Consider the following 18402-nt stretch of genomic DNA (forward strand, 5'->3'; position numbering starts at 1 on the left):
ACAATGTGAAAATAGGCCCGACAGCCCACCAAGTCTGAACTGACCAACGATCATCACACACTAACACTATCCTACACACACTAGGGACAATTTGCAATTTTACCAAAGCCGATTACCCTACAAGCCTGTACATCTTTGGAGTGTGGGAGGAAACCGGGGCACTTGAAGAAACCCCATGCAGGTCACGGGGAGAATGTACAAACTGTACGATCATACAGACAACCCCTGTGGTTAGGGTCGAACCCGGGTCACTGGCACGTTAAGGCAGCAACTTACTTCTGCACCACCGTGCCACCCCAACCTGCAGCTGTTTAGAAAATAACGTAAATGACAAGCTGACATTTTAATAATTCTGCACTCTATATTTTTAGCAACCAGTCTCTTTGAGGGACATACTCTATTGACACGGAAAGCACAGATTAGTCTTCTCAGGTTTTACAGTAAGTACTCTATTGTAGGAAAGGGAACTGCAAGCCTTAGTTTCAAAAAGCTCTGAAGGAAAACCAATTCCTTGCCATGCTCAGCAGTTCTTATGCTGTCTCCTCTTTATGTTTCATGGATAAAGTCATCAACAAGCAGAGTTTTTGACTTCTTCTAGTTCAAAAATATTTATTCTCTTTGATGTGTAGCTAAGCTAGATTTGGGATTTACACTTGATAAAAAAAAATCTGTAAAGCATAAAAAAAAAGCATCTTGCCATTAAATGAGAAATAAATGCTCAAAACATTGTAATAATTCCAGCTGTATTATAATTCAAGCCTTTGCCAATCTTCTTGTAGTAGTCTCTGTACAAATGAATCATATATTAGAAGCCAAGGTAAAGCGATAGCCATTTCAAATATGTCACTTAACCTGGTATAAGCCAGCCTCTTCTCTGAGAATGCATATTTATACTTTTATTGTAGCAACCAGCTGAACACTAGGATCAAGCTAAGCTGAGAAAATGCGGCAATAAGGATCAATTTTTCTCCTCTTCTAGCTCAAGATATTTCACACCAATTAGAGGCAAAATTGTGCTCACTACTGGTATCATCAGCCTATAACTGAGCTCATTGAGAAGAAAATAATGAAAATAATGTCAAACCAGTTGCGAAATGAACTTAATTCTGATATTTAAAGGCACTGAAAAAAAAATTGAATTAAAATAGTTTTTGACAATAAACTCGGAGTTTTTGCTTTTTTTCCCCGAATAAGTTGACCCAATTATTTAAAAGAAAGACAAAGCATTTCACTGTGCCTAGATACATGTGACAATAAAGTATCATCCTCAGAACTACACTGTGCTAAATAAATGACCGTTCTGGCATCACCCTGAGTCCTCACGATTGCCAAGGTGTAATTTCCTGCAACTTGGATCTAAGAGGGTTTAAATGCCAAAGATAGACACAAAAAGCTGGAGTAACTCAGCAGGCCAGGCTCTGGAGAAAAGGAATAGGTGATGTTTCAGGTTAAGACCCTGGCTCAGACTGAGACTCGGGGGTGAGGGAACCAAGAGACACGAAAAGGTACATGGAGCAAATTAATGAAAGATATGCAAAAAGTCAGATCAAAGCCAGGAACAGTGATCAAGCTTTTTGCGTCTATCTTCAGTGTAAACCAGCATCTGCAGTTCCTTCCTATACATTTTACATGCCTGATGACTTCTGGCCCTATAAAATATGTAGCTGGATGCCCTGGAGCAGTTCAAGTAACGATTCAAAACGAGTAGATTTCTAAACTCGTTGCAGAGTTCTGTTTAATTTCTCTTTTTTTTTGTGGTTAAGAAAGGTTAATTACTGCAATCTAGGAAGGGTTAATGGCTCCCATCTCCTAGCTTCATGACTTCATGTGAGAGAACAGGACAAAGACAACAGATGGCAGACAGTGTTTGACTTCTGTCCTTTCCATTGTTACTGAAAAGGCTGCAGAACCTTGATTGATAAAAAGCAAAGGCTTTGGTGGCCTTGGCCATAATTATCTGATAGCTCTGTGACGGATGAGCCCTGGAACATTTACTTTTCTATAGACATGGTCTTTGACAAGTGAACTGTCCCTAGGTTGCTATGGGTGACCAAAGTGCTGACATCGAGCCCCTTCACCACACAAGTACATGACAAATGAGGCTAGCAGCCTCAATCCATTTTGAATCTCGGGGACTACCACCCCTCACCCACTGCCCAACAGAAAATAATCTACCCAATGGACATCAATGGGTTAAATTGAGACTACTGATTCCAAACTTAAATTTGCATATGTTTAAAAGAAAGCAGACATTCATAATAAGTCGAGGTACAGCTGCTTTTCACAATCTTGGCAGATTGCACCATCTCGTCAGCAACGCTGCTTTTATTTACTTGTTTCTCCCACCCGGCAAAGCCTGATAACTGTACAAAACAACCTCAACTTTGGCAATTATCGAAGTAAACAATAAGCTGATGTGTTCCAGCTGCAGAAGATGCAGCAGGAGCCTCGCCAGTTGAGCTGCTGTCCACTCTAATGCAACATGGCAGGACACAAAAGAGGCCCTGCCTGCTCCACCACTGCTGCAAAAGAGCAGCCCGTCATCAAGGGTGTGCTATAGCTCTGTGTCCCCGCTGTATTGGGCGGCCTAGTCTTTGTGTCAGGCAAACATCCTCCCCTTGGTTAAGGCTGCCTATAGTCATGCTGTAAAATGGTTCACTGTCAGCCTAACAGCTCAAAGGCCATGTGTGTTGTATCAAACTTAATGATAATTTTCATCACCAGAGTACTGCCATGGCAACAGAAATAGAACTGTGCCTATGACGAAAATTGGCTATAACTTATGTTCACAAACTATCAATTGTTTTTTTTCCCCTCTCTTTGCGCATTACATTTTGGTGATCTTCCAACTTACCTCTCCACTCCTTCAATTTGATTCAGGCTGGGTTTGAATAAGAAACTATTTGAATTTCAACTTCCAGCTTTACACAAAGGACTAATTTCAAGGAACTCGTTGAGGCATTTCATTTGGGAGGGATTTTTCTTTTAACCTTCTGAAAAGGAAACAATTTTGTTCCAACAAAACCCCCCACTTTCCAAGGGGAAGCCCAAGCGCTTGAAATAAAAGGCATCTCAATGCGCTGTTGCAACAAAGATAAGGACACCTCTGAAATTTGATGAGAGTGTTTACAAGGGAAGGGTCTTTGTGTCTGAGCACTTCCTGCTTCCATTCTGTGATCAAATATGTTCTTTGCAAATCATGTAGGAGAGTACTTGAGTGCAAAGGCAAAGGGAACTAAGGGCTAATTGAGTGGTTTGAGGGCTTCTCAATGTATCTAATTTAAGGACCTCTCTCTCTTGCAGCCAATAAAAATCACCCTTGGCAAGATATCTCTCCTGCTTGCTTTCGAATGTAGTTTAAACCGAGTCAAAGCAATAAGAGTTTGCTGATTATACTCAATGGCAAGGTTGCTGAGCAAAATCGATAAAGGAATGTGCCAGGTTCAATTATGTTCCATTGTGATTTAATTTGCATGGCGGTGTGGGGAGGGGATGTAAATGTAGAATACCTGCATTTCCAAGTGCCCTCCGAGTGGCATGTGTCAAGGATTGCTACTCTATTCACAAAATGGCGCAAAACTTAAGTTACTTGCAGTTCAGTGTTTAGAATTCAAATAAACAACACATTTGCACGTGAAATAATCGCCTCTATATTTCATTAGTGTTCACTCCCCTTCACCCATTATAAGATGCAAGACTTGAAAAACGCTCGGCAGCAGCAGAAAACAAAAGTCTGTAAAAAATGAATACAAACTACTTTTTCCCCCCTCTATGCTGCATTAAACTAACTGCCTGGAATTGTTGTGGCTGGCCTTTGTTGTTTTTGTCCCTTAGAGTTGTCCAGAGGAGGTGACAATGGCTCAGAGTTGAGAACATATGTAAAAAGACCCCTGTGGCTGTTGGAAAAGTTGCTCATGCTGCTTGGGTGTTTGAAAAATAACAACCAATGTTCCTTTCTTCCGACAAAACTAATGAATGCATGAATGTTAGAATGCAGCAGCGACCCATTCAGAGTGGAAAGCCTGAGCACCTTCCCTGTAAGAGTGCATTCTACATTGGTGAAATACATTTGCTTAACAAATTAAATTAATGAGATAATTCAATTAGTCTTTTTGATGTGAAAATACTGCTTAAGGAAAGGATTACTGTAGTGCAGGGGTAGTTTGGCCTCTACAAAGAGGTGAATGTTGAAATAATGCATTGAAAATAAGAGAGGGACAATGATGTGAGTTTTGCTCTGAATTCTGCAGCGACTTGAGTTGTGCACTTGTTTGCATTTGCGCGGGCCAGATGGGGAAATTCTCACATTACTCCAGTTGCACGGAAACAAAATCATTCGTCAATAAACTGGGAAATGTCAAGGCTGAGCAGGAGCCAAGCAAAGTAAAAGTTTCTGACTTGCGTGTGGAAGGAGTGCTCTGTTCGGCGCTCCTGCCAAGGCTTTTTACACAAACAGGCAGCCATGCTCTTTAGGACAAGGAGGGAAAACCTCCTGGCAACTTCCTCTGCAATGCTCGCTCCATTCCAAATTAAAAACATTTTACAGGTTACTAAATCTCCAGCTGAGGTGATGTAGCAAAGAACAGCTGTGAAGTAATTTTGATAATGATGAGAATAATAAGCACATGGCAAGGTTCAGGGCTTTGCTTTGCAGCTTCAGTGCTCCTGAATAGATAAAAGTGATTAAATACTCCTGATTATCCCTGACCAATATGTAATGGATTTACAGCCCTTTCAATTAGTCAGTATTTGCTTAGGACTCATTATTTTGTCTTTGGTTAAGTAATCAGCCTACAGACGCATGTTCTGTCTAATTCCTCTGTGCAAATGGGCACAGGGCACCTGACCTCGAGAAAGGCCATAGCTGCAAGGCAGAATACCCACTGCTTCCACAGAGCAGTGACCATTCTGGTTAATCCTGACCCCTGAGCCACAATCAATATACCTTCATTTACTAATAATGTCTTCACATCAAAGTGACAGATAAGAAACAGGGATCCAATATTCACCATTTATTTAGCTATCTCTCTCTCTCTCATTTTTGTTTTAAGTTGCAAAATAGTTTTGAGTTCCAATAAGATTTTTAAATGGTCTGCTTTATTTTGCATCCATCATCGAAACAGGAAAGCATTTTGCTCTCTTGGAGTTGCGATTCCGCCTTAGTATGTGCATTGAGAAAGGATTAAACCCAGAACCTTACAGCTGAAAGGTTGGTAAACAGATTTCTGTGAGTTGCTTGTTCTCTCCTTTCTAAAGTTCTCCAATAAGAACAAACATTCGTACAAGTTCTGAACACTTACACAGTCAACACTTCACAAGGAAAATATCTGGAGGCCAACAAGTTGCTCCATTACCCTATTAGCCTGGTTTAGTACTGCTGATTAGAGGCAGCTCAGAGGGAAGCATTTTAATATATACCTGCCCCTCATGTGATGTTATGACTACCCACTGAAGTGGCAAAGTGAATGGAGAATACTGTCATTAATCCAATCTACTCAAATGCCGGATGCTACAAGAGTGCGTCTACCTCACATGATGAGAGGAAGAGTTCACACGTTGGCCATTCCTGGACAATTTCTATGCAGCAGTGTCACACCATAATAAAAGGTAACAAAAAGTTACACAACATGCTGGAACAGCACCTCATACAGTATTTCACTTGGGCAATTTACAACCCAGCTGTATGAATATGATTCCTCTAATTTCAGGTAGCCCTTGCATTCCCTCTCTCTCTCTGCCCCACCCCCAATTTAACCACCCTGCTGGTTCCACTGTTCACATTCATATACCCTTTTCGTGATCACCTCTTCCACAGCCAACAATGGATCATTGTGGCTCCGCCTTTCCTTGGTTATTGGTGCCGGCTCTGATTTGTTTTGAACCTTTTCATACCCCTAGTTTCACTTTCCCCTTCTCAAGAAGGGTCTCAACCGAAATGTCACCCGTCCAAGTTCTCCAGAGATGCTGCCTGACCTGCTGAGTTACTCCAGCAGATAGACACAAACTGCTGGAGTATCTCAGTGGGGTCAGGCAGCATCTCTGGAAATAAATAGGTGTCATTTCGGTTGAGACTGAGAGTCAGGGGAAAATGAAACTAGAGGTATGAAAAGGTTCAAAACAAATCAAGAGCCGGCACCAATAACCAAGGAAAGGTCGAGCCACAATGGTCTGTTGTGGATTGGCTGTGGAAGAGACAAAGTGAATGGAGAATACTTTGCATCTCCCATTATCATCATATTTGCCTCATCTATCTGTGTTCCTCAGAGATGCTGCCTGATCCGCTGACTTACTCCAGCACTATGTGTCCTATTGCGTATTAACCAGCATCTGTAGCTCCTTGTTTCCACACAACAAGAAGTTACCAACCTTCCAAACATTCAGGGCAATTAGTGGAGAATATGGGCGATTAAAGATTTGTATGCAAGGCAATTAGTGGGGAAATTAACGCTTACAAAGAAATAAAATTCAACGGTGATGCACGTCTGTGTGTGAACACACACAGGGCCTGGCTTAACCGTGCTGTAAAACTAGAGCCTACTAAAGTCACCGTGAAATTAGATGCTGGGTAAAAGTTTGAGAGTGAGTTCTAAAGGGATAACAATCCCAATATTTCTGGGGTAGGTGCAGGGGAGGGTGAAAATACCAGTTCTGCAGAGGTGCTGATGAATTTAACAACAGCTCTTTATTCTGGTTAATTTCTTCATACTCCAAGTTGACCGATCGACAGAGTAAAGAGGTAACCAGCTGTAGGACGGACAGTCACAGAAAGCCAGCCAGGGAGATGCCGGGCACCCTTAGCAACCTGGAGGGAGGTTGGGTGCAAGATAAAGTCTGGGGTGAATGGGAATCAGAGGGTATTATGAGCCAGGGGGTGAAGAAAGAAGCACTCAGGCTGAGAAGGAAAAATAATGTTCTGGGTTGTGAAACAAAGCAATCAGGAGAGAGATTGCTGGAATTCATGGGGGGTAAGAGATGGGAAGAGAGAGACTTTTTTGGAAATGGCCAGAAATCACATTGTGCTGTGAAGAACTGGAGAGGGAGAGAGAATAACAAAAAGAGTGAAAGGAATGCCGATTCTGGAACTGGAGGGTAGATGGCCTCCATCATGGCGTGGTACACAGATTGGCGATTGTGAGGGCAGAGTTATTGGGCGGTCTGGAGCTGGAGTGTTGGAGAAGAGAGAATATTCCTCCCCATGCAACTGAATCCTTGACCTCATCAGTTGACCTCAATTGTTATGAATTGAGAACAATATCTCCTCGTTGCGGAACATCTGCACAGGGCCAACTCAGGGCTGTGCTCAGTCCCCTATTCTACTCTCTCTCTCTCTCTCTCTCTCTACCCATGACTGTGGAGCCAGATGCAGCTCCAAAGCAGTCTTTCAATTTGCCGATGATACCACCAGCGTTGGAAGAATGTTGAGTAACGACGAGCCAAAGTAGAGGAGGGAGATCAATAACCTGGTTGAGTGGTGCTAGAACATTAGCAAGACCAAGGAGCTGACTGCTGACTTCAGAAAGGGAAACCTGAGAAAACGTCCACCCATCAACATTGGCGGGACAGTATTGGAGAGAGTCAACAGTTTCAAGTTCTTGAGCGTACAAACTTCTGATGATCTCATAGGTTCATAAGTTCTAGGACCGGAATTAAGCCATTTGGCCCATCAAGTCTACGCCGCCATTCAACCTGGGTTGATCTATCTTTCCCTCTCAACTCCATTCTCCTCCCTTCGCCCCATAACCCCTGATACCCTTACTATGCAAAAACAATTTCACTGTGCAGTTGGATATGTGACAAATAGAGCACCATTGAAACATTTAAGAATCTGTCAATCTATGCCTTAAAAATATCCATTGACTAGGCCTCCACAGCGTCTGTGGCAATGAATTCTACAGATTCACCACCTTCTACCAAATAAGTTCCTCCTCATCTCCTTTCTAACGGTACATCATCTTAACCTTCCTCTGGAAACATCCTCTCCACATCCACATCCACTCTCTCCTGGCATCAACCATGATCTGAGGAAACACAGCACTGTTGAAGCAGCTGTATTGACGATCAGAATTTAAATCCTGGTGCTGTCTGTCCTCTTAAGTGGGGTTAAGACATTTCAGGGTCACTTTGAAGAATAGAAAAATTATGTTGAGCCCCTGGCCAATATTTAGCAACAATCAATATCACCAAGGCATGTGTGTTGGAAGGAACTGCAGATGCTGGTTTAAACCAAAGATGGACACAAAAAGCTGGAGTAACTCAGCAGGTCAGACAGCATCTCTGGAGAAAAGGAATAGGTGTCGTTTCAGGTCGAGACCCTTCTTCAGACTGAGAGTCAGGGGAAAGTGAAACAATGGATATAGACGGTGATATTGAGAGATATGGAAGAAATGAATGAAAGATATGCAAAAAAGTAACGACGATAAAGGAAACAGGACATTGTTAACTGTGGGCTAGGTGAAAATGAGTTACAGACAATGAAACTCACCAGGGCAACAATGAAACCAGGGTGGGTAAGGATGGAGAGAGAGGGGATGAAAGAGTTACTTGAAATTAGAGAAATCAATAGTCATTCCGTTGGATTGTAAGCTGTCCAAACAAAATATGAGGCGCTGTTCTTCCAATTTGAGTTTGGTCTCTCTAACAATGGAGGAGGCCCAGGACAGAAAGATCAATGTGGGAAGGGGGGTTTTTGGCAACCAGATCAGGTAGGCCCAGGCGGACTAAGCGAAGGTGTTCAGTGAAATGATCATCCAGTCTACGTTTGGTCTCGCTGATGTATGAGTCTTAGGTTGTTTTTGGTCTCCTAATTCAGGCTTGCCTTTGTCAGTTTCTGGTTTAGTTTAGTTTGGAAAAGGTCATTGGTCCACCAAGTCCATGTTGACCAGCAATCACCCACATACCAGTTCTATCCTGCCGGATTGATATAAAGGAGCATAACTCCATGAGGCCTTGACATTATGTTTTGTTACAACAAAATAAATAGAAGTTAAGCATGTCCCACTGGGTTTCATTTTTCAAGTAGATCTTCCTTTTTCGTGAGAGTGTGCTACAGATGGCAGGAATAAGAATGACTGTTTTAGACCTCGCCCAACATTAATTTCCTTTGACTCCAATGCAAATTGTGGGCTGTACAGTGTCGCAATAGTAGAGTTGTTGCCTCACAAGTGCCAGAGACCTGGGTTCGATCCTGACTACTAATGCTCATCTGTACGGAGTTTGTACGTTCTCCCTTTGGGCTTTCTCCGGGTGCTCCAGTTTCTCCCCACATTCCAAAGACAAGTTAATTGGCTTCTGTAAAATTGTCCCTAGTGTGTAGGATAGAACTAATGTTGCTGGTCAGCGAGGACTCGGTGGGCCGAGGGCCTGTTTCCGTGCTGTATTTCTAAAACTAAAAGGGGATTGTCTCCTCTTACTCTGATTTATCATATTTACCCCAGTCTGCCAGCAGATCCTTTCTCCCGCTACTAAATCAGCAAGTACTTACAATTATAAGCCAAAAATAATAGCAATAATCAACTAGCATTTACCAAAAAAAGAACAATACATGGAATATCAGTGAAAATCTATGTCTACGCCATGTTATTTGAACCATTATTTTACATTCTGCTCCTGTAACTTCTCATCATAAATCTTTGAGCCCTTTGTAAAATCTCTCATAAAAAGTACCGAGAGATTGTAATGGGGGTTTAAAAGGAAGAATCGCATTGAGAGAGTCCAAGATATAAAGTTGCAGTTGCATTTAAACAACTGTAAGTTTCTGTTTAAGTAACCATTTCTATATGATTCAGATACCGAAACCATTTCATTAGCAGTTTCATGCCATATGTTAACTGTGTAATTGTAAAATATTGCCATGGACTAAAGGTATCAGGTGAAAGCATTAACCACATGTAAGGCTTTACTTCAAATGCTAATTGCAAAAGGTAGTACCGAAAACTGACTAATGTATCAAAATCTTTTTGACCTCTTTCTCTTTTACCTTGTCCTGAAGCCATGTTTCCTTGATAGAGTTTGATGACAACACAAGGACAGACACAAAGTAGTCTACTGTCCGACTCCTGACCGACATCCACTATAAACCCACTGACTCCCATGACTATCTGGACTACACTTCTTCCCACCCTGCTTCCTGTAAGGACTCCATCCCCTACTCACAATTCCTCCGTCTACGCTGCATCTGCACCCAGGATGAGGTGTTCCACACCAGGGCATCGGAGATATCCTCATTCTTCAGAGAACAGGGGTTCCCCTCTTCTACTATAAATGAGGCTCTCTCCAGGGTCTCTTCTATACCCCGTGACTCTGTTCTCACTCCCCATCCCCCCACTCGTAACAAGGGCAGAGTCCCCCTTTGTCCTCACCTTCCACCCTACCAGCCGTCACATACAACAAATAATCCTCCAACATTTTCACCACCTCTAAAGTGATCCCACCACTTGCCACATCTTCCCATCTCCTCCCTTGTCTGCTTTCCGCAGAGACCGCTCCCTCCATAACTCCCTGGTCAATTTGTCCCTTTCCCTTGCAACCGCAGGAAATGCTACACTTGTCGCTTTACCTCCCCCCTTGACTCCATTCAAGGACCCAAGCAGTCTTTCCAGGTGTGGCAGAGGTTCACCTGCACCGCCTCCAACCTCATCTATTGCATCCACTGCTCTAGATGTCAGCTGCTCTACATTGGTGAGACCAAGCGTAGGCTTGGCGATCTCTTCGCTGAACACCTCCGCTCGGTTCGCAATAACCAACCTGATCTCCCGGTGGCTCAGCACTTCAACTCCCCCTCCCATTCCGAATCCGACCTTTCTGTCCTGGGCCTCCTCCATGGCCAGAGTGAGCAAATGGCCAAATTGGAGGAGCAGCACCTCATATTTCGCTTGGGCAGTTTGCACCCCAGCGGTATGAACATTGACCTCTCTAATTTCAGGTAGTCCCTACTTTCTCCTCTCCTTCTCAGCTCTCCCTCAGTCCACTAGCTCCACCTCTTCCTTTCTTCTTCCCGCCCCCTCCCCCGCACCCTCACATCAGTCTAAAGAAGGGTCTTGACCTGAAACGTTGCCTATTTCCTTTGCTCCATAGATGCTGCTTCACCTGCTGAGTTTCTCCAGCATTTTTGTCTACCGACAGACACAAAGTGCTGGAGTAACTCAGCGGGTCAGGCAGCATCTCTGGAGAAAAAGGATAGGTGACGTCTCGGGTCAGGACCCTTCTTCAGACTGACCTTTTGAGTCTGTCAGGAACAGACTGTTCCTGGTAACGGACAACACATCTGACACAGCTGTCAGACCTGCTGTCTCACAGCTCCAGCGATCCGGGTTCAATCCTGACTTCAGGTGCTGTCTCTGTGATATGTGCAGGTTCTTCTTCACCCACGTTTCTCCTGGGTTCTCCAGCTTCCTCCCACATCCTAAAACATCTGGACTGGCAGATTATTTGGGACTTGCTAAGTGCACCTAATTTATAGGAGAGTGGTAGAATCTGTTGGGAATTTCTGGGAATATACGGAGAATAAAGTGGGATTAGTGTAGGACAAGTGCAAATGTGGGTTCGATGGTCACCGTGGACTCAGCGAGTCCAAGGGCCAGTTTACATGCTGTATGACTGTAAGCATAAGGTGAGTTCACGACTGGATGGGTTGGGGAGGGAAAGTGAGAGAAATTTAAACTTGTTCTAGCCTCACAGTGCACCATGCAGTGGGGATTACGAGATCAGGAAATCAGGAGAGAAATCTCTGGCAATTTCTTCCCTCCCCATGAAGGCCTCAGGATGCTGAAGTAATCTGCACTGTCTGAATACCAGGCTGCTGCAGATAAAATACAAAGCCACTGCAGCTGGAGGTTAAACCTGGAACCTGATCAGTGTTCCTCGCATCTACATCCACGTGGTATATTAACCCAGCCGGCTATTAAGATTTAGCATTTTATCAATCCCTGACAACCACACAAATATTTGTACATGTACCATGAATTATTCAGCGCAATTGTTCAAATCCAAAGACACCCACGTTAAATGTCATTTAGGGAGAAACAATCAAATCAAAGACTGGGTCTTAAATTTTTAGCAGCTTACTTCTAAGAATCTACATTGACATATGCTTCAGCAAACCCATCCAGTTAATGTTACATTCCCCAATTTAATATCCATAACAGCTCAATGAGATTTGATATCACATTCATGACTTTGCAAAAAAAAGAAGGCTGTTTACCAACCAAGCGTTTGAATTTGCAGGTGGAAAATACTGTTGCCATAGTTTGCTTGCTGCAGGAATGAAATAATACATTTTGATTAAAGGTATTCAGGTGATGACAAGAGCTGTACACTTCAGCGCACATGCTGTTATAAAGGAAGCAGCTGCTTCACAGCTGTAGCTCTGGACCCATATACAGTACAAGGCATCTCTGATCTTTCAGTAGATGCAATGACTCAACAACTACATCTTGGTTCACATTAAAGCCAATGTGACTAAACAAATGAGTTGCAACTTTGTGTTTCAGATAGGAATAATCTTTATTTGTGTATATATAATCTTTATATATATGGATATATATATAAATAAATATATATATATATATATCCATATATTTATATTTATATATATGTGTATGTGAGTCTCTGTGTGTGTGTGTAAACCCACACACACACATTTATAACATATATGCATTGATATATGTGTGTTATAATCCACACACATATAATACACGTACGTAATACACATATAACGTATACATTTATATATACATGCATTTATATAACATTTATATCTATATGTGTGTGTGTGTGTGCGTGTGTATAAAGTGTTTACAGTTATTTTAGCAGAAAATCCTTCTTGTTGTTAACTCTTTGTGAGCCGGCAATGAGAAAATGTAAGAAAATTAATAGGTGAGTCTCCTTATGGGTGTATGGGAACCAATAGTTTTTGAAGGCATTGATGATAAAAAAAAAATAATTAAAGGAAAATACAGAAGGCAAAGAGTGAGCATTAAGGGGCTGAATGCTCCCATGTACTTGCTGGTCTCAATGGATTGGGATGGGGTGGGGGTTGCTGATGTGTATTACACCAGAGCACATCCTTTACCTCCATCTTGCCCACTAATATGTAAGGCCTTGCTTGAGACACTGCATGGTCAATGATGCTAGGGACAGGCAAGTCCAGGATAAGTGGTACCTTTTTTTCCGTTCACCAATATATTAACTTAACATGAGTTGAATTTCACATAAAACGACCCTCTGCTGAAAATCAGGCTTTTCTTTCTCATGTTACATAAAGGGTGGTGGGTGTATGGAACGAGCTGCTGGAGGCGGGAGTTGAGGCAGGTACTATCGCAACATTTAACAAGCATTTTGATAGATAAATGGATAGAATAGTTTTAGAGGGATACGGGCCAAACACAGGCAGGTGAGACTAGAATAGATGGGGCATGATGGTCGGAGTTGGCAAGTTGGGCCTAAGGGCCTGTTTCCACGCTGTATGACTCTTTGTCTATGACTGGAGCCCTAGAGCATGAGCTGCACCTATTTTAGCTGTGGTGAAATCTTGTTGTGTTTGATACAACCACTAAATTGTGCTCTCAGAAAAATCACAGTAAAATTGGTTAATGGCCACAGACATGGGTTAAACAGGACATCTGTTTCTCAATTCAGATCAGCTCCCAAAACATTGTTGCACATCAGGGAAGTACATCACACTTTTAGAGCATTTCACTACCTCCTTGATATTTGTGTGACAATTGCACTCTCCTCTCCTCTTATCCGACACCCTTTGTCTCTTACTCCAACCATCTGCCAATCAACTCCCCCTCCCTCACATGTATGCATCTATTGCATCCAGGCTTTGACCTGTACCCAGCTATTTTTTCAACTCCCCCCCCACTCCAATCAGTCTGAAGAAGGATCCCAGCCTAAAGCGCCACTTGTCTGTTCCTTCCACCAATGGGCGGCACAGAAGCACAGCTGGTAGACCCCAACTTCCATGTGGAGTGATGATCCCACTGCATGGCTGTAATCATCCCACTGATCGTCACTCATCTCCATGGCAAAAGCCTTGGAAAACCAATTGATCATGTGAAACTTCCCGTGGGAAGTGGTGGCCTGTGAAATCTCTGTGTGGGAGTATGCTTTTCACTGATGGGCCCATTGTTGCTTCCCACTCTGATGTCCCACAATCACACAGAGTGGGCGGCAGCCATGGCTACTACACTGCCTCCAGCCATGCAGTGTTGCCACCAACTCACCTACTGCATGAGTGTCTTGTGAGCTAAATGTTGATGGTTTGGCACAGTGGTGTGGCCAGTAGACATAGAGCTGTCCCGGTTGCAGTTGCTGCCTCAGATCGCCAGAACCAGGTTTGTCCCTGACTACGGGTGCTGTATGTACAGAGTTTGTATGTTCTCCCTGTGATCGTGTGGGTTTTGCCCAAGTGCTCCGGGATCGTCCCACGTCCCACAGATGCATGGGTTTGTAGGTTACTTGGTCTCTGTAAATAACGTAACTAATCCCCGTCAGTGTAAGCACACCGAGCAGAGCTTCAAAGGGGCTTGAGCAGTTTATAGTTCATTTCTGAAACTGCTACTATGAGCAGGATCTCCCTTAAAATAGTAAGAAAGGCAACAAATGAACCCAAGGCGCTTCTAGTCTGAGTGAGACTGTCCCACAATTGTTGGGGAGTTAAGCTTTAACGCTTCAATTTATGCCACGCTGGGCAAAAATGGGTCGACAGGATTATGGATGTCAGTGTGTGCTCCCTTCATACCTGCCTATGGTCAGGTCTGCAAATATCATTCTTGTCCGGTTCAGATTGGCCATTGGTACAATTTCACTCAGAAGTAATCACCACCATGATCCCTTCCTTGAAATATCAAATTGTGATATTAATATTGGGGCAGCACAGTGGTGCAGCGGTAGAGTTGCTGCTTTATTGCCATAGAGGGAGTGCAGAGACGGTTCATCAGACTGATTCCTGGGATGTCAGGACTGTCTTATGAAGACTGGAAATCACCACCATGATCCCTTCCTTGAAATATCAAATTGTGATATTAATATTGGGGCAGCACAGTGGTGCAGCGGTAGAGTTGCTGCTTTACAGCACCAGAGATCTGGGTTCGATCCTGGCTATGGGTGCTGTCTGGAGAGTTTGTATGTTCTCCCTGTGACTGCGTGTGTTTTCTCCCAGTGCTCCGGTTTCCTCCCACATGCCAAAGATGTGCAGATTTGCAGGTTTACTGGTTTCTGTAAATTGTCCCTAGTGTGTAGGATAGAGTTAGTGTACGGAGTGATTGCTGGTCAGCGCGAATCTGGTGGGCCGAAGGGCCTGTTTTCACTCTGTAAAGGCATCTATCTGACCCAGTTGCGTAATATCTTCACTTTCCTATTGACTCAACGCTGTATTCAACATCCAAGATTGTCTCATCACAAAATGTGCAGTATTTGTTAACCTCGGTGCAAGAAATGCCCAGGAAGATTGTATGTAACGGGTTAGCCAAAATGAAATAGAAATTAGCAATATTCACAACTGAAGTATACATCTAAGCCAATAATAAAAAACAATAGATTGGAAACTTGACGGAAAATGACACCCCTGACCCTCTTGTTCGAAAAACATGCTCTCCCAGAAGCGGTTTTCAAAAAATATTTCTTTAACATTCAAGACCAGAAGTAATGTTGAATGATATTGAAAAAATGCTTCACTGTCTTATGTTCTTGTGAAGTTTGTCATCTGAGAGAGTATGTTTCGCAATGCCCATATAATCTCGCGCAGAGCAGTACTTTAATGAGTTGAACATCCAAAGAAAATGGAACTCAATGTTCGCAGATTACAGAAACGTTTTCTCTTGAACTTTAAACTCTATTTAAATCAGCGTCAAGGAAATGTATGATTTTTTTTTTGCACTGCACATACCGTGAGGTGCTGGAAGAGCCACGCTCTCATAATATTTGTAGCTACTTTGGGGAAGATGCCTCGCTTTTTCTGCCGCTTTTTATCTTTGTCTGGGTCGTCATCGTCACCTGTGCCTGGCGAAGCCACACTGTTGTCTAACCCATCACCTGAAATCACAGAACAAAAGGGGAAACCATCACACATTGTGAGCATCCTACAGAAAACATGTAAAGTAATCAAATCTGACTCGAGCTGGTTTAGGATAAGGCAAGCTGATAACATTTCTCATTAAAATATGGGGGTGTTATGCAAATAATATTGAATGCAAGGCCCCATGTCTCCCAATCCTGTTTTGATAAACTTCACATGAACACACATGTATCATTAATTCAATTATTGCAGTGCCTCTGATGGAGAGAAGTAGCCCTCTGTCAAGTATATTTATGTAGAGTTTAAAAGCTTCCATAACAATTTCATTTTGATCTGACTTTGCGCCTTAAATATGTGGGACGGGTTGGGTGCAGGTTTTCCAAGTGAAACTAGATAAGGACTTGAAAGCCAAGAAATAAGATCCGCGCATTGTAGGGATTTTTGCATAAGGTGTAAGTAACTGTATCATGGTTCACTACACAGAACAGATCAGAGTTCATCATCGCACCCTCCCCCCACAGCATTTGCATGGAATGACACCCTCCGTCTCCTTGCATCACTGCTTTCCACTCTCGTATTTAAGAGAATAAGGTACATTAGATACATGTATCAAGGCAGGGTGCATTCTTTAAATCAGGAGTTACCTCTATCTACTCTCACCACTGTTCAGCCTTTCCTTGCATTAATTGTGCATTTGCAAAAATCATTTACTTTTAACAGTCATAGTTATTTTTCTTTACCCTCAGGCAAAAATGCCTTGAAAGCCTGCCTAGAGGGCATCTAAATTATGTATCTAAAAAAACTCTGCACCAAGGCATTCCTGGTCTCGTACTTTCTTAAAATTCATACGTGCTTGTCCTCCTGTTTTTGAGAGGCATCAATCAGAGCACCTATATATATCATATTTCCCCATTAATATTTGAACCAATAACATTAAAAAGAAAGAAGAAAGAAGAGACCCAAAGTATAATCAAATGCAAAATAAATGAAGGATACTGAAACAGCGTTGGATTTTTTTAAATATTCAACGCTATGTTTTCTCTTGCACATCATTTGCCTAAAGCCACACGAAAGAAGAAAATAGAGAAGCATAGAGTTTGTGCTCCCTGCTGATGTTTAAGAAGCTAAAGTCCTGGAAGGACATCTGGAAATAGCGCTGAGACTGTGGGTTTTGTAATTTAAGAATAGACATTCATTAGGAGTAAATGCCATAAATCCCTTGCTAAGTAAAAACCTTGTTCAGGAAAGCCTAAAACAATAAACTTAGGACTCTGAGTAGCCAGAACCACATAGCTTCCTAAGGAATGCTACAAATGCAGCAGCTAATGCTACAACTGTCCTTTGGTTATGTGATTACCAGGGTTGGTGGCACTCAGCACTCGCATTAAACACCGATCCTTTTCTATGTCAACTTTTGTGCTAGTTAACAGTTTTGTTTTACCACTGTGGCCACAACAGCTGGGGGGGGGGGGGGGGGGGGGGGGGGGGGGGGGGGGGGGGGGGCGGAGGGGGGGGGGGGCGGACAAAAAAAAAGCCACAGCAAAGAGTTGGCAGATTAATTTTATTGACATTTCCATTTTCACTGCAATGTGATACCCTCCATCACGTTGGAGAGGCGACCCCCAGTATTTACAGACTGACAAGTCACTTCATTACAGTCACCCAGCCCCAAGGCAGCGCGGCTCCCTCCATCTGCACAAATGTCAGCGCACAAACCCTTCATCTACCACTAACTTTTGTTACCTCTCCACGAACGTGAATCATGACGGCGAGCCAAAAAGGTGGAAATAATCATAAAAATGATGCTGGACCAGAAACATTCGTAGAGCCTCATTACAATTGCCGAGCGCAGAATGCTGGTGATTTACACCCTCTTCCACGATGCCAGGAAGGAATGCTGCAGGGCAAATTTTCCCAAATGCTAATGGCTTCTGACTGCTTCTTGGCAACTATGGCATTTTAACCTGTGCGTATGTCTACTCCAAAACAGAAAGTGGAAATGTCTTATCATCTGTCCGTGTGACACAGATGGAGAGTGGCTATTAGGAGTCAGCCACTGGGCCTCGGGGATCTGAGGTGCTGTGCTGTAGCCTAGGGCAGTTTTGGAAAGCTGTGCCTGGGGAGAGGAAAAAAAATCTACGCCCAGAAAAAAAACCTGGTATCAGAAGTATGTATGTGCACACATTAGAAAATGAGATGGAGAAGAAAGGAAAATGAGGATAAAAATATTTTCAGATTTAATAGAATATTAGTTTATTATGAACCATCTCAAGTGAACCCCACATAACCGTATTAATTTAGCATAATCGGTCATGCATCAAATTTCAAGCTTTAATACAGTGGTAAACATAGGTTAAGAGATAGTGTGCTGATTTATTTGGTTG

At 42.9% G+C, this 18402-nt stretch overlaps 1 protein-coding gene across 9 annotated transcripts in view; it reads right to left on the bottom strand.

The window, feature by feature from the left end:
• Positions 1-18402, bottom strand: part of meis2a (Meis homeobox 2a) — a 124044-nt gene that overhangs the window by 57541 nt on the left and 48101 nt on the right. For all 9 annotated transcript variants that reach the window (XM_055640709.1, XM_055640707.1, XM_055640708.1 and 6 more), the window contains one exon: positions 15890-16035. In XM_055640709.1, coding sequence (XP_055496684.1) covers positions 15890-16035 — 146 coding nt within the window. The remainder of the gene's footprint in view (positions 1-15889; positions 16036-18402) is intronic.

Source organism: Leucoraja erinacea, chromosome 9 (assembly GCF_028641065.1).
Source record: "Leucoraja erinacea ecotype New England chromosome 9, Leri_hhj_1, whole genome shotgun sequence".
Lineage (NCBI taxonomy): Eukaryota > Metazoa > Chordata > Chondrichthyes > Rajiformes > Rajidae > Leucoraja > Leucoraja erinaceus.